The 24,007-nt window shown below is 48.7% G+C and overlaps 5 protein-coding genes across 5 annotated transcripts; 3 read left to right on the top strand and 2 right to left on the bottom strand.

Moving 5' to 3' along the window:
* Positions 1–244: 244 nt before the first annotated feature.
* On the bottom strand, positions 245–1,309 carry LMH87_007684 (uncharacterized protein; the record flags this gene model as incomplete). The annotated part of the gene is made up of 1 exon (XM_056199607.1): positions 245–1,309. The coding sequence occupies one exon, from the start codon at positions 1,307–1,309 to the stop codon at positions 245–247; it is 1,065 nt and encodes a 354-aa protein (XP_056058041.1).
* A 2,696-nt stretch (positions 1,310–4,005) lies between these two features.
* On the top strand, positions 4,006–4,959 carry LMH87_007683 (uncharacterized protein; the record flags this gene model as incomplete). Its single annotated transcript, XM_056199606.1, has 1 exon — positions 4,006–4,959. The coding sequence occupies one exon, from the start codon at positions 4,006–4,008 to the stop codon at positions 4,957–4,959; it is 954 nt and encodes a 317-aa protein (XP_056058040.1).
* Positions 4,960–11,172: 6,213 nt separating this feature from the next.
* On the top strand, positions 11,173–11,978 carry LMH87_007682 (uncharacterized protein; the record flags this gene model as incomplete). The annotated part of the gene is made up of 2 exons (XM_056199605.1): positions 11,173–11,266; positions 11,335–11,978. 2 exons carry the CDS (start codon positions 11,173–11,175, stop codon positions 11,976–11,978), a joined length of 738 nt encoding a protein of 245 aa, XP_056058039.1.
* A 1,860-nt stretch (positions 11,979–13,838) lies between these two features.
* On the bottom strand, positions 13,839–14,126 carry LMH87_007681 (uncharacterized protein; the record flags this gene model as incomplete). The annotated part of the gene is made up of 2 exons (XM_056199604.1): positions 13,839–13,960; positions 14,015–14,126. The coding sequence occupies 2 exons, from the start codon at positions 14,124–14,126 to the stop codon at positions 13,839–13,841; spliced, it is 234 nt and encodes a 77-aa protein (XP_056058038.1).
* A 7,832-nt stretch (positions 14,127–21,958) lies between these two features.
* Positions 21,959–23,281, top strand: LMH87_007680 (uncharacterized protein; the record flags this gene model as incomplete). Its single annotated transcript, XM_056199603.1, has 4 exons — positions 21,959–22,029; positions 22,087–22,283; positions 22,339–23,207; positions 23,258–23,281. The coding sequence occupies 4 exons, from the start codon at positions 21,959–21,961 to the stop codon at positions 23,279–23,281; spliced, it is 1,161 nt and encodes a 386-aa protein (XP_056058037.1).
* Between the last annotated feature and the right edge of the window lie 726 nt (positions 23,282–24,007).

Genomic DNA, 24,007 nt, shown 5'->3' with positions numbered 1-24,007 from the left:
GCCAGCTAATGCGAGGGGCTCTCAGACCTAGATAAGGAACACTAGCTTAGCAACATGATGGGGGAAGGAGAAAGGTTGAGAATTGCAGTGGGTATGCGAGGGTATTAGAGTGGCCGCTATATAGCTATAGAGCCTGGTATCGTCCGCGTGGTACACCCGCGGGATTGGGCTGCCTATGCTCGCCTGCTCCTGCATAACGGCCTCGTCAAGTCCTTCGACGGTGGGAACGTGAGGGGTAAGAGATTCATTCCAGGTGGAGTCCTGTGCAGGCCACGAGCTCTTTCGTGGCAGGCTCGGGACCGGTGGGAAGTCTGGTGGTGGGAAGTCTGGTGAAGGTGGAGCACGATACGATGCGGCTGCGAAGGTCTGTCATGTTGATCCGCAATTCCGGGCTAGGGTGGAAAATGCATCCTAGAATATCATTGAGCTCATCTGACAAGGGCAAGATGGTCTTGAGCAGGCCAGGACGGCGAAGATATGCGCGGTAGGTGGAGTCCAGAACAGAGGCCTGCTTCCATAGGTTGCGTCCGCAGGCCAGGTTGACCAGAATGACACCGAGACTCCAGACATCGCTAGGAGCACACATGTAATATGGTTTCTGCATGGTAGGGTCTAGGCACTCTGGGCTCATGTAAAAGGTAGATCCACAGCCATAGTCCTCAGATCGATCATCTGCAGTGGCTAGGCCAAAGTCCGCCAGCTTGACCGTCTTCCCCTGGTCTCTCACAAGGATGTTCTCGGACTTAATATCACGGTGGTAGATACCGAGCTTGTGGCAGTGCTCGACAGCATCAAGAACCTGAAGAAAAGCCTGCTTGGCCAGCAGATCATTGCCGACGTAGTGCCCACGCTTGGTGATGTTGAGGAACAGGTCACCCTCAGGGCAGTATTCGAGAACAATGTAGATGCAGTCAACCTCGTGCACGATTGTGTGGATAGACACGACGTTGGCGTGCGATGACGCCCGGTAGTGTAGGCTGATCTCTTGTTGTTGGCGGGCTATTTGTCGTCGCTCTAGGAGGGTGCCATTATCGTTATACTTGCTTAGACACTTGATGGCGTAGCGCATGCCCGTCGTGATGTCAATGGCAGAGTAGACCACACCGTAAGCACCAGTGCCGATAATATCAGTGAGATGCAGTTTGCCTTGTACCACGCGGCCTAGTCTCTGCTCTGCGGCTAGAGGCACGCATCGCCCAAGCAGAAAGCGGCGAGTGTATTGCGATTTCTGTTGTATTTCAAGTCGGTATTTTTCGCATGTTGGCGAAGCAGGTGGTGTTAAATATGCAAAGGGAGGGTAACACTGCATGCTAGCCTAAGATGACAAGTCCAGGCCGGTTATTATGGAAGTGCGTCTCAGGTATAAGTTCAAGTGGCGTGGTTTGTCGTTATACTTGATGGAATACACCAATTTAAGTGTGCGTCTGTTGAATAAGACTGGGCATGTTGGTTTCAATGCAAGGGATGTAGCGCAAACTGTCGAACAAATGGGGCAGATAGAGGTCTAGAGGTGTAGTTTGAAACAGTAAAGCCACGCAAAAGGAGGAAAAAGAAGCAGTGCATCAAAACACGCAAGTGTTGGTTTAAATGAAGGGGATTTGTGATGCAGAAGCCGAAGGAATGTCGTGTGGAAGAATCTCGGGGCTGCGCGTGCCAAGGTAGATATAGTTGCTTGCTCCAACTCTAACTTGCCTGCCAACCTTGGTCGCTTTCGGTTGCCCACACAGCCACTCTCGAAAGTAGGAACGAAAATGCGTGTGGCAATCTTGAAACACGTAGCAGGAGGCCCCGTCGATACTTCATTTCAAGGACTGGGCTTGTCTAGCCCTGCCTACAGCGAGCGTACGTACGTGAGTGGTACAAGCAGGATCAACGGGCGCTACGATCAATGGTGGTAGCAGTGGCTGGTTGCCCCTCGCACCGTGAGCCGCCCATCACACCCTTTCCTGCACTACCTACTTGTTCGCCAGCAAGCCAGGCAAGGTGTTGCAAGGGCGCACATGCAACAAATTCCTGGGAATATGCTGCAACTCTTTGTGCTGTGAGACGCTGCAGGCGCATCTAGTACAGTGGAGTAACGTTCAATGCAAGTATCTCTCCGAGGTCACAAAAAGGAATTGGCGGCGTGGCGTCTATCATGTCAGCCCGCCAGCAAAGTTCTGACGCTCTGCCCTTTCCATCATTGAGCCATTGAATGAGTCGTAGCCTGGCATGCGACTGGCGAGCCTTTTTTGGGCGGGACTACGGAGTAATGATGGTGCATTGCATTGTGATTGCGTGGGTCTGTGGCGTCGCCCCCGTGTCACCCGCTGGCAGCGAGCGGAGCCGTAACTCACCTCATGGGTAACAGGGTAGGCAAGTACTACGCGAGGGGAGGGGGGGGGGGGGGGGGGTGTTCTTGGAAAGGGCACCTGAGAGGTCCTCCGTCTCCAACATTTTCCTCCCATCGTGTTAGGATATTATTAGGGCACCCAGTCATCGATTGGTGATGCGGCCTCGCCACCTTCCATTGCCGGCTGGCAGCCGAACACACAAGACTCACAGATACATATAATAGGTATGTGCTTTGATACCTACATAGCTCTTCTCTTTTAATAAAAAAAAAATAATTGGCCCGTGGAAGCTGGCCGAGAGGTGATGTGTAACAATTATTTACTTATTACAGAGCTCGGCAGGGCGCTAGGCACAGCGAAAGCGATATTATTGATGGCATACTAGTTACTGCTTGCGCATAACTAGGTACCTAAGCTTGAGCTTCTAAAAGCCTCATTCTCGTGCCTCCAAGTGTAGCCCTCTCGCCACCGAATCGCGAGGGATTGGTGCTGGTGCGGGCTGAGTCATCAAGGCCCCTCGGAGACAGAGACAGAGAGGTGGAGGCATTGAGGGCTGAGTCATCAGATCGTTACATGACGTTAGTCGGTGCAGGGTAACTAGCGGACGAGAGGAGGGAACTGGCGCAGGGAATCATAGCTTGTGCATGGTGCAAAGATATGTCGTCGAACAATAGATGCACTCCTTTCGCACTTTTGCAATGAACCGACGGCTGGATTTGTCGGGCCTCGGGACTCTTTGTCGTTGTGAATGTCAACGTCGCACCTGCATTACAGCAGTAAATATTATTAGAGAAGTGTCTGGTATAATGGATTTGGCTCATGCCACACTGCGTCTAGTCCTCACTTTCCAAGTGCCAGTAGTATAATATTTATTGTCCAAAGGACTCTATTTGCAAATACCGCTGCTGCTTCTTTGTGTGCTAGATTTACCCTTCGTCTTGTGCTCGAATTTGTTGCCCGCAGATCATACAACAACCCCCATGCTCGACCAACAAATGCAACTCAGCGTCGGCACGGTATGAACATGACAGACAACGAAATCCGATTGCTCAGAAACGTTGTCAAATACAGGTACAACCTCGCCTTTGGCATGGAATGAATGGGCTATTTTGAGTTCTTGGAATAATATGGAGAATAGATGGACAAGGGTTTTCGCCATCGTGAAAATCGGGGCGGGTTTGGGCTAAAATGGCCATGGCTCCCTTGCCCATTGTGTCAGAATGGGCAAGGATTTCCTCATGAGTCAGGCTGATTACTTCGGGTAGATAGTAGCCAAAGGCCCTTGATGAGTGGTTTAGCCCGCTACACGCTGGCAGGCCTCCCTGGTGGGAAGGACAGGTCCACCTTGCTCGCGCCGAATAAGGAAAGCAATGTCAGGGCGCCTCCGTGCAAGCTCGCTATAGTATCTGATCTGACCACCTCACCCAGAACGTTTTGTCTAGAGCATGATTAGCAAGCGCCTGGCACCGTGTGCTCACCAAACCAATCACGGAGCCATACTGACTGTATCGCGGCACATAGCTGTGCAACTCTGCACAACCACGACGTTGAAGCCTTTTGATGCAACCACAAACTATACATGCTCTCAGGGAATCTGGTGCACGTCACTGATCGTCCTCTTCAATACGCGCGCCGTTTTATCCACGACCTCTAGGCCATCAGAGGACTCAGGATGGAAGAATGCATGTTTGGGCAATTCGTGGGTGCAGCGCAGCGTTTGAGTATCTCCATCACTACCAGGACTTTGGCTCTGACCGAATCACCGTGGCCTCGAGATCGTTCGCAGCTCTCGAGTAGCGTCGAATCCTCAATTGCTGAGGATGGTAGACGCGTCCGTCCTGAGCCGGTGGCCATCTCCATCGTCAAAGGCATCGACAAGGCTACCAAGATCAAGCCTACTGCCGAGAGCTGTGCTCTAAAGCCTTTTGAAGTTCCTGTTTGCGACTTGTTTCCTCAACCATCGCAGACTGGACCTACCAGGGCCGCTCTCAACCGCCATCATAGTATTCGAAAAAAGGCAACGGCGAAGTTTACTCCCAGCGACTGCTGCTCTTCTAGTGAGCTGTCTGAGTCAGATCTGGTGCCTCCTTCCGGTCCATACATTTTCCAAATGGACGGCTTCTCTGGACCCGCCTCTACCGACAACAGTATGCACTGCGATAAGTTCAACTCCAAAAAGTCGAAACAAGCAATTAGATTCACCAGTCGTAGCCGCCAAGCCGAGCTCGAGGCCAGCAAAGCCATCCACTTGGATACTGGCGAAGACTGCGTTGATGAGAGCGCCATTGACGATGAAGACGCTTCCGAATGGGAAGACTACACGGAGGAAATTGGCAAAACAAACGTTGATGAGAAGTTTTTCAGACGCATTGAGTTCAAAGCTAACCTGGCGGTTTGCAAACCTTCGCTTGTGTCCCTTGTCCATGCTGAGCGCTGGAACGAATCTAGCTACCAAACATCTCGCCCTGCCTCTGCTAGTTTGTCTTCATGCCTTGAGCCTAGCTTACCAACTCAGGACGCCTCCTTTGGGCCCTATTTGAAGAAGAGCGAAGACATCAACACGAGCAGCTGTGATCAACATTGGTATACGTGCGCGTTTGATAGATATCATACCACCGGCTGGTGATAGTTATGGGGTTTGGATGTCTGACGATCTGATTTCGCTATTTGACGAGTAAAAGGGTGTTTCAGCCGACCAAAAGAGCGAATATACTCACCTCCAGATGCGCTGTCGCAAAGATAAAAAAAGCTTTGTCGCAAATAACTTATTGTATCGAAATATAAAGATTATAGGCCAGTTTAAGGCCAGTTTAGAGGTTTAGTAGTTAGGGTTAGCGGTTAGCATCAGTCGTCAAATATCCTGATCCTGGCTATGAAGGCCACTATAACGGTGTACGGAGATTAGCATGTTTAAATGAAGTCCAGCCTAGGTAGGCTCCTCCAGGTCGAGAAGCTAGTTATTCCTATAACAGCCATCTAGGGCACAAGAGATTGTATATTCATCTATTTGATGGGGAAACTGAGTTTCCCTCTCATGTTAAGCAAAAGTCTGTTTCCCCACGGAGGATTAAGGTGACATTGATTTCTGCTTGCAGAGCGTAAAATCCATCAACAATAACGAGCTTTATGTTGTTGGACTGCTCTACTTGAGGGTCCTTACGCAGGCAACCTTCCCTTCGCACTGGCATATGCTATAGCTATCATGCCTCCTGCATTCGAAGAGTTTTGGAGCCAGCCAGGCCAGTGAAAAACGTCATAATGCTTATAATTAAGCACTCTAGCGTTATTGGGTATGTTTGGAAGACCGGTTGTCTGCCTGACCCAACTGATGGAGGCAAATGTGGTATATATACACATATATATATTAACATGGGTCTCAAAATGCTCATTGGCTTTCTTTCGAGCCTTTCGCTTGGTCTACGGCTGAGCTTCTCTGGCTTTTCTCTGACTCCTTGGAGCTGGCCTCATCAGCAACCCTTCTGTGATTTGGTGACATCTGAACCGGTCTAAGTCTGTTGGGGTGAGGGTGCGAAGTAGGAGCTTGAAACTGCGAGCAGCATCCCGAGATGTAGCGCTGGTCGCGGTGGATGAGACCCCAGAGATCATGCTCAACAGAAGGAACTGCAGGGCCGTTCGTAGATGGTGAGTTGTGAGAGTCGGCTGCGGCGGGAATGTCACCGTGTCTCGAAGCGAGTTCGCTCGGGTGGCAAGACTCTGATGATTGCGAGCATTGATCACAGACGTGATGCAGAGTAACCCGGTGCAGCAATGAGGCCAACAGAGCTTGTCTGAGGCTTGTGGCGTATGCTAGACATGACCTCTGAGAAGTTAAGAATGATCTGACGTCTGGTTCAGCTGACTCAAGGCGATAAGCAGATAGGACTGCCATAGCTGCTTTACTTGTGGAGCAGATGATGTGTGAAGCAAATAATGGTGGTATTTTATGAAGGAAGAACAACACAGTTGGGATGAGAAGCGAAAAGTCAATACTTTCCAACATTCAAAGCTAACTTCTGTATCTATTCAGCGGGTCGCTCTGTACTTCAGTGAATGGTGCACAGCAATCTAGAATATTCTGCAACAAAGCTCCTGAGTCTACTCTCGGATTGGCTCAGTGTGCATGATCTACAAGGACCGCTAGAAGGTTAGACAGTACAGAATACAATACGATCCCTGCTTTTTTGTTGGGCTATTACTTGCCTTAGGGTTAAGTAGCTACTGGGGAGCTCTTTGCTTATAACCATTTTATTGGGAGAAAGGGCGCGGTTAGACGCAAAGGCAAAATAAGGCCTAGTACAACCGTTTCTACACATAGTTTCGTCGAGAAGAAGGAACGCCCCGTACTTCTCAAAAACGCGGCGTACACCCTTAAATTAGCCCTTAGAAGCCTTAACACATCTAGATGTCAAGTCTCCGATTGGAGGTGTCGCGAGCTGGATCCATGGCTAATTGGCAGACTAACGTTTGGTTCCGATACTAACACAGTAATCTATAAGTTATTTATAATTCTAGCTCCACAGCATAAGTCTTCCCTACAGATAAGGCAAGTGATGAGAAACATGCTAAATGTTGTTTCGGGGTAAATTTCTGCTGAACTTTAAGTTAGGAGATTCCTCTCCCCTTGTTTCTATTTTACATCTACTATCTGCTCCATCTGCTACGGCAATATCTGTGCGTTGCTCTGCTTCACAATGTATGTAAGGAGTCTTTTTATGCTTTTCATCAGCAGGCAGTGACTGCAGGAAAATGGAGACGGCTGGCAGGTATAGAACATTAGGATCCGAGTCTCCGGATTCTTGAGAAATGACTCGCAGCTTGTGCTCCATTAGGCGGTTCATTGCATCTGCTCGACCTAGTGAGTAGTATCTATATTATGAAGACAATAAAGCTTCCATCTATGACAGATCTAGAGTATGGGACTCGGCTAGAAAGCTACTGTGTATTTGAGCTTTTTAATCACATTAGAACTGTAGCTACTATATTAGACCTTGGTGATTGCTGGTTTAACAACTGGTGGCGTTATTACCTACGCTTGGATTGATGCCGATGTTGCCTTCCGATCACACATACCCCTATAACCTTTGTAAGAGCTTTTGACTTGCTATATATGCAAAGTATATAGAGCAGTCTTGTTTCACCTCTGCTATCTGTTCAACGGTGTAGTGCGTGGACCCTAACGCAGACATGACTTGATTTAGCGGCGTAGTGTCATCAGCGGCGCGAAAGTTCTCTGCTTTTGCAAGGGGAACGGAGCTAGCTTCATGGGGTTGCTTTGCCAACTGCCCAGCTGCGAGAGAGATAAATATCGCCAAGCAATCCTCAGCTTGGATTCTGTCAAGGCAAGACGTGTTGCAGCGATACACATAAGTCAATGCCACGGGAATCGCTTCTTCGGCGTCTTTCGAATTCACCAAACGGTAGGCATAGTCCTCCATCTTCTTGTTTTCCAGTTCGCAGTTAAATTTATATCTGAAAACAGTGATGGTGTATGAAATAAGCTGCTGGATATTCGGGCTTGTAGTTACCATATTCGCTACATGCTAAGTGAAGTGCACCCTGTTTACTTTATAGCACAGTATTATTCCCGAAGACCTGTTTATATGTTTATACACAGTATATAATAATTATTATTACATTAATCTGGATATTGAAAGGCAAACTGTTGAGCGAGTGCCTAATGTCATTGAAGTGGCAACATGTCAACTGATGACACCGGAAGCCAATTGCTTATCCTCGGATGGACACGTTTAAGAGATTGTTTTGAGCATAATTATGGACTGTGATCTTGTATTTCCAAGTCCGAGACACCGCTATTCCTACCGCCAACGACGCGCGATCTTTACATCGGTTATTCAGTGATCGCGGCGCGTGAATCGAAAAGCATGTTGGTGGTGCTGTGAGGGAGTCGGTTAGAATATTGGTGTCCCGGCAGTCTCTACCGATGCTAGCTGGAATCCGAGATCTGCTTGCGGCAGCTACTGTCGCAGCCGACATCTACAAGCTGCAATCTCGAAAGAGCCGAAGCAAATTGCAAAAAAATTTCAAACTTGAAATGATCTCACCGCTCAAATGTCGAGGCTAGAGACTGAGTTGTTGAGTAGCTTCTAAACAACCGTGCATTGAACATCCTATGAATTGTCTACCTTCAGAAGAGTGCAAGTCAACCATTTCAATAAACACCCCCGCTAGTTTGTGCGACAATATATTCGGTTTCGCTCCATCTCCGCTTTCCACTCTTCCTGGTCGGCTGCTCGACGATTTCTAGCAAGTCGACTTGTGCACCTGTCTTGCCACATATCTTACTGTGCTAAGTGGTCAGCCTGTTGTGTCTCGACTGGCATGTTCTCATGATGCTTGTCCTTATGTTCACCAGCTCCCTCCTTTCGTTTCACAATTTCCGCTGCTTTGCTATTCGCTCGGACTCGCTTGGTAATGAGAGTTACTTCCTCTCCAAAGTCGATTGTACTTTTAACATGGCCGCTCATTGTTCTAAAGACTCTTTTGGGATCTTGTGTATGGTTAACGACTATTGTATTGGCGCGTCCATTCTACTCACAATTGTATACTGTCAATGGCGATTGCAGCTGTCAACATTCTTGACAGGAGTAGGCTTCTTTCTATATAGCCCCGCTGCAACCCGTTTTAGCTGGCGCTTGTCACCAGGGACATCAACCCATCCGCCGTCCGCAATGTCAGCCATGTCAGCTGTACTTGGAAATAACATTCAAAGATAGGAAAGCAAATTTCCCTGAGATGAAGAACATACCCTGCTGTCACCTTTAGACATTTAACACTATCAATATAATTTCGCATTTTAGCTACACTAGCCAGAAGTGGCTGGTACTGTGCTCTAGCTGCTTGATAGGGATCTACCACACAGAGCCCAAAGTCACGCGCAGTTTCACTTTATTTCAAGCAAAAAATACGTAATATGTGAAACCCCATCATGGTAAGTCCAGTAGTCCGTAGTAGGCATTATGGAGGCTCCTTTTAAAGGTTGTTCTTCTACAGGTAGTACAAGCCCCGGTGATCCATCGTTGCAGATGCTACCTTGGATATACGGAGAAATGAGCGTCGCTCTCGATTTTTATGCTATAAGGAGAAAAGTCGACGACTGTTATGGCCGCTTTGCTGGGAAGCTTCCCGCTGGTATATTCACGGTCTTATAACGGAGTACTGTATCGCCCAAATTTGATGCCCAGAAACAGTGGCACAAAGAGTTCCGCCGGACTACTACTCTACCACGAGATATTACCTTGGCGAAGAGACAATAAGTATCTCAATTCTGGTTACCAGTGATGAGATCCCGACCTCCCCGTACAGTCCGTCTACTAATTAAAAGTCAGTCCAATATCTGCATCAGGCTGGCTCTCACTGGCCTCACTGATGTACCTTAATACGAAACAATCAACATTTACTCGCACCTGCTTGGTGCAGCCGCCTTCACGCTGCTCCCATTCCAGTTTTAGCGGTCTCAGTTTTTTTCACAGCATAACACGAAATTGGGGACTTGGTTGTTGTATCTACGTACTGCTATAGTGTGGCTTTGTGCTTTCACATTTTCCGCAATGTAGGAGTTCCTCTCCCTTGACAGTTTTAGCTTGGCCAGTGCTTATATATGCCAAGTTTTCACATCATGTGCAATCATAGTCACAAGGTAGCACGATTCTGTAACCACCTTGACTATATGGGAATCCTTCTTCTAATGTAGGAAGCTGGTATACCTAGTATTTACTATGGTTTTATCTGCTACCCTCGCTTGTAGTCTTCTTATTGGATGTTGGTATGGTACGCGCTCCACTGTATGGAATGACTGTGTAGGATTGGTCAATGCTCACTAAAACAGGTGCCTGAAAGATGGTTCTCAAACAAATACGATGTCTTTAGTGCGAGTCATCAAATATTCTATGTGGCGGTCATAGTCGCAGCGTGGATCCATTTCCGTGGTATCACAGCGGCATTTCTTGCAGTCAGATCTCAAGGCGTCGTGTGTAGCGCTGACTGAAGCGTTGGGTGGGTGACAGACACACCGGCTACAGACAGCCGGCACATAGACCCGGAGGATAGTGCGCGTATCGCGACGAAAGCAGGAGACGAAAACAAAATCTTGGCGTGAGCCGTTGCTGTCCATGGTTGTTGTTCTTGCGCGAAATACAGACCAAACCGTCTTGAATACACGAGTTTGTACGGTCTACGCATTAACTCGGGCTTCTCGTCACCAATCCGAGGAACCTCTCTTTCTGCTGTAGGAAGAAGTACTGCAATGAATCCTTTATTAGGGACCCCATGGGTGGTCTTCTCCCTGCAGCCGTTCGAATTGAGCCCGCTTATTGCTCATTGATCCGGTTTGTACCGTGGTGGAGTTGATAAGACTCCGACAATAATGGCTACATCTGCGTCGCACACATGCAGGGAACCATCCACTTTTGCGCTGGATATGTAACCCTACGGTGCTGGCGACACAGACTTCGTACTATCTCCCTGCGGCAACTTTGTTACGGCACTTGTGCCTGAAAAAGAATTGCGGCCTTGTCTGCAGGGCAAGAAAGCAGAGAGAGCAGCCATCGACAACATACCGTGACTTTCTTCCTTCCAAATATTCCACGCGTTATATTACACTGGTACCCGGTCCTGCAGCGTCTTGATTCTGAGAAGCACTTCGATTGTCAACATCACCCGCTTGCTAGGCTTTCCGACTTCTTCAACTTCTCTGATTCTTCTTTATACTCCTACCCGAGAAAACCCTTTCCCGTCCTGGCTCATTCTCAAACCGGCACCATCAAAGACAGACCTTTATTCTCTCTTGTCCTGCCTTTTCTTTCTTCTCTTTTCTTCCAAGATGCTCTTCAAGACCCTGCTTATCGCCTCGGTGACTTCTGCCCTTGCTGCCTCCATGGGCTGCCGGGTGCCCACGTTGCCTCGTAGCGGGGATTGTACGTCCTTGATACCTTGGAAGTGGCCCTTCTTTTCTTGTCTCTGGCTGACACACCTCCCTCTCCAGCGAAAGAACTCAGCAACCCTCCCAATGGACTGAAGCTCCTCCATATTGCCCTCGGCTTCGGCATCCAAAACTACACCTGCAGCGCGCTGGACACTAAGCCGAGTGCCAGTGGCGCTCTCGCTGTCCTCTACGATGCCCTTCCCTTGTATCCCAAACAAAGCAGGCACTCCCTCTCCGAGGCGCAATTCACCGCGCTACCCGGCGACGTGCTTGCGCAGCACGCCGTCCCACTCAAACTGGACAATACCGAGAACCGTGCCGACCCCGCGCATCCTGGCGCTTCCCTGACAAACCCGTTCCCCGCGCCCGCAAGTCTCCAGGTGGACGGTGTCGACAAGCCCCTCGAGTACATTGGCCACCATTTTTTCAATGACAAGGGTGTGCCATCGTTCCTCCTCGATAACGGTAAAATCTTTCTGACGTCAAAGAGGGACGAGGCTATTGACGCGCCCATGTCAGCGTCGGCTGGGCCCGATGCTACGGGCGCCGTCGGCTGGCTCAAGCTCAGTGCGACGGGGGCGGCCGTCGGGCCGGCCAAGTTCGTTTATCGTGTCCTGACGGCTGGTGGTAACTCGCACGGGTGCACCAACGGCGCGGGCGACGACAGCACCAGCTACGCGGCAACATACTGGTTCTACGGTTGAGCGAAACTCACTCGACGCGAGACGAAAGTTGCGTTGATAGGTCCTTGCCTTCTCGTTCCATTCACTCGCCAGATATGTTAAATGTTGCTTAATTTCACGAAAGGGAGATACCAAAGTTGGGATGTGGAATTCGGTTCATTGTATTTGTATCGCTCGATTCGTTTGGCATATAAACCTTTACGAATTTCTTCTTACGTCTTCACGTTACTTATAAAGAGGAGTCTTGATCGCTAGAGATGTACAAGATTATCTGCATATTTGATCTCAAAACAGATTGCAGTCTTTCTCTTCTCAAAGAAATTCCATTCCCATCATTTATTATGTTGCCATGTTCTCGACCTGGAGTACCACGGCGGACGGGGGGAACGCTTAAACCGCAGCGGCAATTTTGCAGTATAAACACCGACACGCGGCCACGACGTTGGAGCTTGGCATCAAGTGCGTAAATCATTTCAAACTTATGACTATTGGCATCTGCCAGCGTACTATCCTGGATTGCTGCGCTATCGTTGGTCAAAATCATCTTGTCTTTCTTCTCGGTCAACGCTCGCCAATTCGCTCAAAAAAACGCATTTTCGCTGTTTTCGAGAGATGTGTACACAACCGGCCGGGAAAAGGGTTCTTCCGGGCCAACGGCAGCCTTTATCCGGCCAGTTCTGCCAGGGTTTGCGTAGGACGAAGGCTTGAGGGAAAATAGGAACCTTCGAGGTGCTGGTGCTGGAGTTGAAAATAACTTACCTATTTAGGCGATACTAAGCTGGTACTTAGATTTATATGTGCACTACTATAAGTTAGAAGTATTTTTCAAGTAGTGTAGAAAAACGCGGGGCAGGTCAGGTGAGGCTCGTGCCCTCAGCAAAAAAGGGTCGTGCCAATAGCACTACTCTTAAGAATACGCTGCCCTCCTGCGAATTGAACATTTGGGTTTGGTCTCGCTCGTTCATACAGTCGAGACACCATGGACGTGACCGCCAAGACAGAGGTGCCCGCACCGTTGAGTTTTAAAATTGCACGACCAGGTTCATGCGGAAGTCTCCCGAGACCAACACTCTCAAGCCACCAACCGCCGGGGCAGGGGTAACTGGATGGAGAAGAACTGGGCCCCGCCAACCACCAAACTGCTCAGTCCTGGCTCGCGAGCAGCATGGCTCTCGACTCTGCTGGTACCAGTACGTACGGATCAAACTATGACAAATCGCCGTACCACAAGACACCACCAAAAGCTACTCAGTACAGATTAAGTACCTGGAAAATCCAGCGTTACTACAGTTGATACCGGCCTTCTGGCGCAGCCTGGACGGGTGTATGGCACGCCACCGTAGCGTTGGCAGGCACGTAGGAACTAGGGTCTTCATATTAAATCGCGGTGCTACTGAGTAGGATGGGTGCGTTTTGTACCCCGACTGTACTGGGCTCTGCCAGGGAGTGATCCCAGTCTCAAGACTTGATTGACGCCTGGTCGTGACGAAATCCAGTCGCATTCCCTACACAGGCGCTGGGGACGTGGTGAGCAGCAATCTGTCAGGCCTCTCAACACACTCAACACAACCCTAAAGCTCTAACGTGCCATCAATACAAAGGACATGTGTTGAAAGTGCCTTTCCCCATAGTTCTCGCTAAATAGAAGTGCGTAGTTTCTCTTTCAGTGTAGTCTATTATAATTGCCCGATCTTTGCTTGCTGCCCGATGTGTGACACCGAAACCTCGTGCAGTTTGCGCCACGAGCAGCTCTCAATTTTTGACGCTCTTCTTCTTGCTCCTCAGACCTGGCCGCAACCCTTGCCATCTCGGGCGCGCTCCTTCGCGTAAAGCATCACCGATTCAGCTTTATCTGATATCCTTTCTCCCTTCCGCATCCCGTCACTGGCTGTGGAGAATGGCAGCGAGCTCTGTCTTTGTGGTGGTGTAACAGTTGATAGAAATTCGAAACTCACCCCAAACTTCGATGTTACCAGTATAAGTGAATGGTGGCTTAATGACAGCTGAACCAGTTAGTATTTGCTCTGCAGATGAGCACATCGAGTGTGGGTACGTACAAAGTGCGGGTTTCGCGAAGCTCGTGTGTAGGTTGTAGAAGATCTTGCTCAAGACGTCGCCGGGTTGCTCGTTGCTATTCTCTTCGAGCAGGAACAGACGAATGTTGCCCATTCTCCTACAGGAAGGCCGGCAACAGGAGATTCCTTATCACTGCACGATGGAAACAAAACTAGGACCGGTTAGTAGCATGTCCAAACATGACAAGGCCGTCCCTGGTTTCCTGGAAAGCGCAGGTCATCGCGAAACGGTAGCCCAAGCTTGACGAACGTCTGACCTAAGATACGGCGTGGACCACAAAAGCGTCCATGGCATGCTGGCCTAACCTTTCTCTGTTGATTGTTGGGACTGAGTCGCACACGTTCGGGTGGGTCGGGGTTCTTTTTTGGTGCGCGGATTGATGGATGGTGTGCGGTTCTTCCGTGGCGCCGTGGCGTGACTTTGCCATGGGCCGGCGGATGGGAAAATGGCGGACGAAGCAATGATGTGCGAACCATTCTGGGGATTAAGGATGATATCTTGGTAGCAATTATAGAGCGAGCTCAAATACCGTAGCCCATTCGAGAAGCTGTGTCCTTTGAACGAGAGGATCTTGATCAATAACCCGAGCACGACGTTTCTTATCGCGTTCCGGTACCTTTCTTGGCTGCCCAGGGCGGGTTCTATCCCGACCCGTCAACTGGCGCTCGTAGCGTATCGCGATGCCGGAGACGCTCCCTTTCGGTACATGCTCCATACGCGCCACATCTTCGTAAGAATAACCGATTGACTGTGGGACCCAGACCTTTTCCCTCTTTTGAGGGCTATACGAAGAATTTTGTGTGTATCTGGGCATTGTGGCTGGGATTAATTGTGGTTACAAAGTCGAGTGTTAATTTACTGTGCGACGTGATTTGGTACTAGTACATAATTTTGGCGGTTTGGGATCGGAATTACCTGAACCCATTGTATAATGTCAGCACTGAAAAATAGCAGTTGATTTCCCCACATTGCTACTAAAACTAACTAAAGCCATCCGTGGCACCTGTTTCGGTTTTGGTCGGTAGGCGCCGCTTCAACTGCTGTAGATAGGATGCCGGACGCTTGAGAAACAGCCTTCAAATCAGCCAGCCAATACAAGCACCGCACGAGAATCCGTGCTACCGGAAAGGAAACGAGACAATAAGAGCAGAAATGGGTGAATAACCGTTTACGGGCTTCCAGGAGGCAGAGAGACCACTTTAGAACTTGTACATACTGCACAATAGTTTAGCTAGTGAAACCTATTAGCTAGTCTGTCACCGAGCGTGATAAAATTTCGTTTTGCTTCAGAACTGTACGTTATAGTACATAAAGTTCAAGGAAGCCAAAATGATTCGCTTCAATGACCATAAGCACAGTCGGAGGTGACACGGTGACACCCACAACAGTCGTTGAACTTGTCTAGGTTCTTGCCAAGGACAAGACAGTCGTCACCAGTCCAGTTACCGCCGGACTGGCTGCAACAAGAGCGGGTTACTTCGAAGTTGGCCTTATCATTCAATAAGCACTTGCAGGCATTGCTGGTGGCAAAGAAGAGGGCTTCTGCGAAAATAAAAGCCATCAAGTTCATCCTGACCTTAAAGAAGAAGTGCTGATAGGCGCAAGCCAAGCTTTTTTAAAGCTATGCTACCGCCGTATTTAGGTCCAATAAAAGATCTGAAATACAATGGAAAAGAGCAACTTTCGGCGATTTTGATTTGTGACATATCCTGGATCAAAATTAGCTGATGGTCCCGCCACGTCTCTACAAATGAGGGACTTGGAGTACTAATTGGCGCATAGTGTAAGAAGGGTACGGTTGTTTAGGACGCTCAAGTCAACCCACAGGTCCAGCTTATATTGGCGGTCTGATTAATGCAGGGCGATTACAGCCCGACGATCCTGAAAGACCCCGATGACTCACAAACCTGGCCCACGGCGTGGGTCATCATAGAACTCCGAATTGAGTGACAAAGCGAAGGGAAAAAGTGTGCCATAATGTAACAATCTGCCGGGTGTTTAGCCAACCACACCGGCTTTCCCAATTAACATCAAACATACTCGAGCTTAAGTGATGTTCTCCATGATAAACCTCGAGCGAGCCAGAACTTGTCTAAAGAAGCACCATTGGGCTTTGGTTGGAGCAAGCCTTCACATCGCCCCATTTGTGGTGGTGCTTTTTTTTTGCCGGCCACGAGAGGGGTACTACACGCGAGGGCATCGCCGAGTCTTTGGTAAGAGACTAATCCCGCCCTGGCTGTGTTGGATACGTGATGGACACTGTTTTAACTCGGCTAGAACATGTACTAATTTACCTTATAGTATAATTTATCACTCATGACATAGTAGCGAGGCGCTCTAATTCCTTTGAATTTGTCAGCTGGGTTGGCTCTGGCGCTTCAGCTGTTGCCACAGACGGCGTGCAGAATTTGCAGGACAGTCGTCAAAACCTGCCGGGAGAAGGTATAAACGTCACCGTATCGATCGGGTTAGGAGAGGAATGTTCGGTGTGACGCTTGCTGGCCTGGCCGATGCAAAACTTTGCTGAGCGCATGTCTTTCGCCATGTTGGCTAATCTGCTTTGGTGCTGCGCTGGTCTTCTTGCGGCATCATCTGTTTTGATGGCCTCCGCGTACTCCTGGTGCACAGTGTGGGGAAGGAAGTACGGTTGCCTGAGATGCCTTTTGCAGGCGTGCGACTTTCTTTTGTGTCTCGGCAGCCTCGGGGTCTGGCTGACATCCATAATGCTGCTAATCTGTGCGTGTTCATTGCACGAACTCTTTAAGAATGCCGCCGCCGTAACTCGTGGTCCGGCCGTTGCTATATGCCGACTCGTCTGTGCCGCCGCCACCGTCCACGTCTCTGAGACAGCCTTCCTGGTTTGGCATACCTGGCTTTGATGGCGCATCTACGAAGGAGTCCATCGTTTGCGCCCAAAGTCGGCTGCAGACTGTCGCACTGATGCGCACAGTCCGTTGTCGCCCGCCTTTCAAACCAACGATTGCGACCCTTGCCACACAAGTGTAGCAGCTTTCTATTCGATAAAGTAAGAATTGCCGAGGCTCTCGAAAGGCTCGAAGAGGAGGATATACTGCGTATTTTTCAGCTCTTTAACAAGAACAAGTCTCCTAAAAAATAATAATAATACACGTACCTGCCCCTGATGAGCCTTTGCCTAGCCTGATGCGCCCAACGCTTGCTCATTTAGATGGAGGCAGCACTTCTCAAACGTTTGTCTCCCTCCAGAGGATGAGTACAGCAAGGTGGGGAAACAGCATCTGCTGTGTATCCTCAAGCCACCACTTATGCGCATCCTTGACCTTGCTTCGTGGGGCTGATATATAGCTCTGATACTCGTCAAACTAGCTCATTGCCTTCAATCTTGGTTGTCCAGGGTACCATCGCACGCGAATCATGCCTGGCTGGGCATCGCCCAACCACTCTCATAGAAAAGGCTTCAATTTTTTTTGAACAAAAGGATCAGTTACTCAATAGATAAAGAAGCGAGCAGTGGTGATTCTCCCCAGATATGGGCGTGCGGAAGAGCTGGGCTACTTATACGTAAAAAAGTTCCATAGCAACTAACTACCCTAGCAACGAGCCAGAGGCTTCGCAAGCAACGCACTTTCCCTGGATATTTCCCCAACACAGAAATTGATCCCAGTATACGTATCTATCGCCAAGCCAACAACTGCGTAACGGCATTTATCGCTGACGTCGCCGAAACTTATGCTCTGGAAGCTTGGCATCCTCAGCATACTGTCGAACGTGTTCCAACAAATCCGAAGGGTTGTACTGCAGTAGGTGGCTATCATAAACCATAGTAGTCTTTCATTTTCGGCCACTTTCGTCTCTTCTAATAAGATATCATCTAACGGCGGCAGTTTCTTGATTGGGGAAAAGACATCGTGCGAACCCAGTTCTTATTAGACCCGTTTGGTCTACTGTATAAGAGCATTAATCAAATTTCTTCTTTAAACTTCCTGGTCAGCTTCTAGCTTTTTCCCCAGGTTCATAATTAAACATTTTAACCTTCAGTCTTTCATCCCCCAAAAGGTCCTCAATAAAGTTCTCGGTAGTTACCGGTAGTGTACTGTATCAAAGAGATGTATAAATTCCACATAGGCGAATTGTTTCATCTCGAGTGGACCTGTCTCCGCTACGAAATCGTTCACGTCTCGCGGCTGACTTGATATCGTCAAAAGGCCATACTCGTGAAGGCGACGAAGAGTAGGGATCAATCGTGTAGTTTCCTCGTCAAGTTCCCCCTGATAAATCGTTTTGCGATCTTTGCCACCTAAGAATCTTAGATCAAGCGTCAGCACCTCTATCCAGCTTACTGATTTTACCAATTGGATGCTACTTGATCATGAGTGAGATTCGTCATCGTGAAATTAGTAAAGAGTCTGTTTTAAAGATGAGGAAGGCGATGCCACTGTACATCAGGTGATCAATCAGTCGAGCACTAATATTGTAAAATGGTTGGGGGAAAGCGAAGATGACAGTCGAGGTAAGTGCAAAATCGTGACCTACTCGCTGTCGACAACAACAACTATGAGTCAGGTACTATCCAGGCCGCTCTACCCGGGGATAATTTCAAGCCTGATCTGCTATTTGGGTATATCCCAGTCAAAATGTTTCACCTCTATCAGTTGCACTCTATGGAATCTGTTTCGCTGCAGACTGGGGGCAGTTATGCTGACAAATCTACTGAAAGCTGGTAGCTGCGAGAAGTGCGCCATATTGAAATTTAGACCATATAGTGGCTTACCTCCTCTATTCACTGCATAGTTCTTGCTCTTAAGCTCTTCACACTTTAAGCTCTTCACACTTTAAGCTCTTCACATTTATCCAGTCTGAGTGCATCATGAACGAAGAGAAGTACCCGTTCCTAAGCCAAAGTCAGCTCGATGACTTTAAATCATTCGAGAAGCGGTATCATGAACTTCGTAAGACAAATTTATTTGACACTACACGGCAGCGCAGCTTTGTTAACATAGTGTTAGTCCAGGGAATGGTTTCTCACAAACCCGAGCAAGCGGATGCGACCCTAACCTCTAAGTGGCTACATGGTAATTCATTCTTTGAGGCGGCATGTGCTCCGGCCTCTTTTTTCGTCATTTTCTCACTCAAAATGAAACAAAGTCGCACCGTAGAATATCCCAGATATTGACGTTGTTATTCAACCATAGATACAGGATCGAGTTTCCCGAATTTCGAAAACACGGATATTGCAGCCAGGGCCGTCAACAGCAGACGCAAGCTACCGAGCAAGAAACCACAAGCTAATCGAGTACCACAGTCTTTTCGCTTTCATACAAAGACAATAGAGCATGTCAGACCGATATCCGATGTGGAAGGAACATCCCAAGCCAGCCAGCCACCAATGCTTGAGAGCAACCTTTGTTCCCAGATAACGGCACCAGAGCACGATCATACGGGGTCACAGCTGCAACCTTCGGCATCATACATGTCCAACGAGCTCGTAAAGCAGGGTCAGTCCCTTAGTTCAAGTGAAGATAGTAAGTCCGATTTTGAAGTCAACGAGAATACCCCAGTCGGCTCAGAGAATGGCAAGTCACCTTTATGTCTTGGCCTAAATCTTCAAACCTGCTTTGAAATCCTAGATGTAACGCTACTGACACATTTGCAAAAGATGGAAGAATAAGCACTTTTATTTTTACTGGAGGTTCTTCTGCGTCCGAGGAGCCAGGCGCCAAGCAGTCTCGCCCGGCGGTGCGCGGTCTACAGCAGAGTATTACAGCGGACGATAGTACAGTTGTAGCCAGAGAAGGTTCATTTGACGGGACAAGCTTCAGCACAATTCCAAAGAGCGATCAATTTAGCCGGCAAGCCTTGCCTCTGCCAGAAATCCCCCAGACTTTAGCGTCTCCATTGAGGGCGCAATCGAGTACAGACCAACCTTCCGCTTTGGCCCTCTTCGACCGCCTCTTCAGTTTCGAGGCATCGCCTAGAAGTAGGGCTTCAAGTGACAGCCAATCATTATCGAGCCCCGGTGCAATGGAAGTAGATGCAGATTCCAAGATGTACGACGAAGTTGAAACTAGTACTGAGAGAATGGAAGTAGATACACACTCCAAGGACAATGAAGAGCCCAAAGTGAGCCGGATATATTCGAAAGACAGGACGTGGGCTACACATCAAGCCTCAGAAACTCAAAGGCTTTCAGACTCTGCCGGCGTGGCATCTCTCTGCGGGATTCCAGAGCAAATGCTGACAGTTACGTCTCTCAAACTCCCTAAGAGGCCTAGCTTACCTAAAGAAGGGGACAAACTGGAGGGATATTTTGAAGATTGGGTTACTTACACCAGGCCACTCGTCAACCATGCTGTGAAGAGACAGGCAGACACTGAGTGCGGAACAAACAGCCTTCTTTGCTCACTGGCTAGCTCTAAGGAGGGCCTTCGGAGGCACATGCGCGGAGTGCAACAGGACATTTATATATACAGAGAGTGGATTGCGGCCTGTGAAGAGCAGCACAAATTTCTAGAGCTTTATTTAGAGCAGAAGGGAGGCTGACTTCTCGCTGGCCAGTAATTAAAGTCGGGGCACCCACGTCTATCAAACATTGAGACTGACATCAACAGCTAGGTGGTTCAACTTATTAGTACTTGAGGATAGTCGCGCGCTATGTACAGAGAAAGGCGTTTCAAGTGTCACTCTTTTGCTAGTTAACTTATTAAAAAAATGGTGGATCTCGATCTGGCCGCTAAAGTCATTTGGTACCCTGTACCATGTTTTTTCCTTGGGCAAAAAAAAGACTGCATAGGCAGTAACTGATTAGACGCCATATTTCTAATCAGAAAAATGCTCAGGAAGGGAAAAAGATCTCCACTCCATCGCTGAAGCGTAATTCTGTTGTGAGAGAGCAACAACTGATGCATATATGGCAAAGTAACGGCCGAGTTCAATCGCACATTTACCCCACTAAAGAGTCTCGGGTACCTTGCAGGTTTCCGGCGGCGCTACGTCGCACGCTAAAATGGCTGCCACTATTATTCTTGTTAACTAAAAAGTGTGACATTTGTTTCGCCCTTCTCTGTAAGAAGTAGAAATTAAGATATTAGACGAATACAATGTGCAGCAACCGGATTAGACGACTGTGGATGTTTCACCGAGGTGTCAAAGTAACCCTAACGCGGATATGAGGGGCCGCGGCGCAACTGTGATTGCCCACCTCCGTCTCCGCGCCGTAAGTAGGGGTTTCGACCGCACGATCCGACAACAGAGCGCCGTATCGTGATGGTCCAGCTGAGCCCACGCTATGTTGTAAGCGGAAACACCAAGATAATTTCCTATAGTCGTAGTCCCCTGTACTATCCCTTCGTGCACGGCGCAAACAGTCCAGGCGCCATGCACAATCTGAGGCGGACCGGACCCATACTCAAGTTACCAAGACCTTGGTAGAACAAAAATGAACTGGGCTAATGCTACTTTTCTGTTGTTTTCTGCATCATCGAGAGGATTGGACTAAACATGATCGAACATTGCAAGTGGGTAGATATACAATATACATCATCATTCGAATGAGAACTCACCTGTAAATAAATATTGGTTTTCCAAGTAAACAGCTGGTGAAGAGGGCTGAGTGAGTATTATCCTCTCTGCTACTGTATCGGCATAAGCGGATCTCAAGTTCTGAGTATCATCTGTCGCAGGACTGACATGCCATTACGAGGCGTCCTTAATCAGCTTAGAGCTACTCTTTGTAGTGGTTAGCTACTGTCATCACATGACTGTGATTATTAGATTTGACACTGACAGAGCCACTTGATTGTCAATATATTTAACGAGGCGGCAGGAAGCTTAACTGATTCACAACCATGTCCTTTTCCCGTCAGTGTCTTTTACAGCCCGATTGGGTATTCAGCGGAGAGGTAGTCGAAAAAGCCAAGAGAAACGTTGTTGTGATCAAATTCACCCACATGTATCCCTTCGATGGAGAATTTGCCGAGACCAGCGAGGCCACTGGCTTCGTCATCAATGCAAAGAAAGGGTAGGTCATCGATGTGCTTAGACTAGTCTCTCATCATTCTAACATGAGAGTTGTCAGATTTGTTGTTACTAATCGACATGTTGCTGGCCCTGGGCCGTTCTGGGGGTGGTGTATTTTTAACCGCAAAGAAGAGGCACCCTGCCGACCACTATATATTGACCCGATTCACGACTTCGCAGTTTTGCAGTATGAGCTCAGCGCCATTCGCTACACACATATAGATGGCCTGGACTTGTGCCCTACTCGTGCACTATGTATGGTTGCTCACTGCCTGGACTTGACTCTGGCCGCTTACATCTTTTGACTTAGGTGACCAGTCGGTGCTCATATTCGGCAACAATGGTGGGGAAGAAATTAGCCAACACCACGGAAGTGTCACTCTCGTGGAACGCAACGCTCCCGAATACACAGACGGTTACAGAGACTTCAACATCAGCTACTATCAAATCAACGTCAATCTAAGTGGCGGCATATCTGGCAGCCCTGCGCTAAGCGCTGACGGGTCTGTGCTTGGCATCGTATCTGGTGCACGTACAGACTGTGCGAGTGTCTCCTTCGTCCTTCCATCTACTGCCATAGTAAAAGCTTTGAAGTATTTGGTTCGAGGTGAGGCTGTCCCGCGAGGGGATATTCGCTGCCGCTTTAGATTAACACCACTATACGAGTGCCGCGGACTGGGGCTTAGCCGAGACTGGGAAGACAAGCTGCGCAAAGAACTCCCAAATCGGGACGAGCTCCTGGTAGCAGACAGAGTTTTGTCAAATGGACCGGCTTATGGCAAGATTCTGCCCGGTGACATTATTCTTGATGTGAACAAGGTCTGTGTGGACAACTTTGAAAAGCTAGCAGACATCTTGAACCAAAAAGTGGAGCAAACGGTACTTGTTGGCCTACTCAGGGAGACAGAAATCATGCATGCTGAAATCGCAGTCAAGAATCTCGACACTATCCCAGACAGACTCGTGCGTGTGGGGGAGATGTTTTGTCATGACCTGTCGCTTGTGCTAGCGGTTCGGCACGGTGTGCCGGTCGAGGGCGTGTACGTTGCGGAATCGAGAGAGCCCACCATGATCGGCGACGGCTGCCCCGACTACATTATTCAAAGCATAAACGGACGGGAGCTTCGCAATGTGGACGACTTCCTTGCTTCATTACAGGAGTTCCGACAGGGTCAAAGTGTAACTTTAATGTGCGCACACCTTGAGAGCATTCAGAAAAGCTTCTCGAGTGTGATCACTCTCGACGTTCCTAGTGGGATTACTGTTGTGTCTCGAGGACCTTCATGGAAATGGGAAGTGGATTATTTCCATCTCGACCCTTGTCTTGCTCCTATGCCCAACTTTCATTCATGCAGTAATTTTCCAAATCTGGTCCATATTGAAAGCAGGTCACATATCTACCTAGATGGCTTCCAGCCCAGAGTCAAGCGGGGACTAGGGGTAGTTGTGGATGCCGAGAGAGGCCTGATAGCTGTATCTGGTCTTCTGGTACCACATAGAGCTTGTCATATTACGATAGCATACGGCTCGTCAGAGGTAGAGGGACGCTGCTGGTTCATCCATGCCCAGCACTGGTACACAATCATTCAGTACGATGTGTCGTTAGTGCCAAAATGTAGCGTCAACCTCAGCAAGAAGATGCTCGCGAAAGGCACGCAAGCCAATTTGACATATTTCCCCGAGTCAGAGTCGATATTGCAAGACGAGGCCATTGTCTGCAGCGTGCAGATAACAGAGCCCAATCTGCACAGTAGGGCCTCTTCTTCGCGGTATCAGCCCATTAATGCCGACCTTGTGGGCATCGATGCCTCTTCAGAAATAAAAAAAGCACATGGCATAATCACAGACTCTCGTGGGTCGGTATCGGCAATTTGGATGCCTTCGATTGGGGGCATAAGAATGGTTAGCATTTTGAACGTCTTAGCGCGTCTGACAGACCGTCTCAATCCCTTTCTATATGTGATGCCTGCCGAGGTCGA

The sequence above is a fragment of the Akanthomyces muscarius genome (assembly GCF_028009165.1).
Source record: "Akanthomyces muscarius strain Ve6 chromosome Unknown contig_11, whole genome shotgun sequence".
NCBI classification, from domain to species: Eukaryota; Fungi; Ascomycota; class Sordariomycetes; order Hypocreales; family Cordycipitaceae; genus Akanthomyces; species Akanthomyces muscarius.
This window is presented reverse-complemented; position numbering and strand designations above follow the sequence as displayed.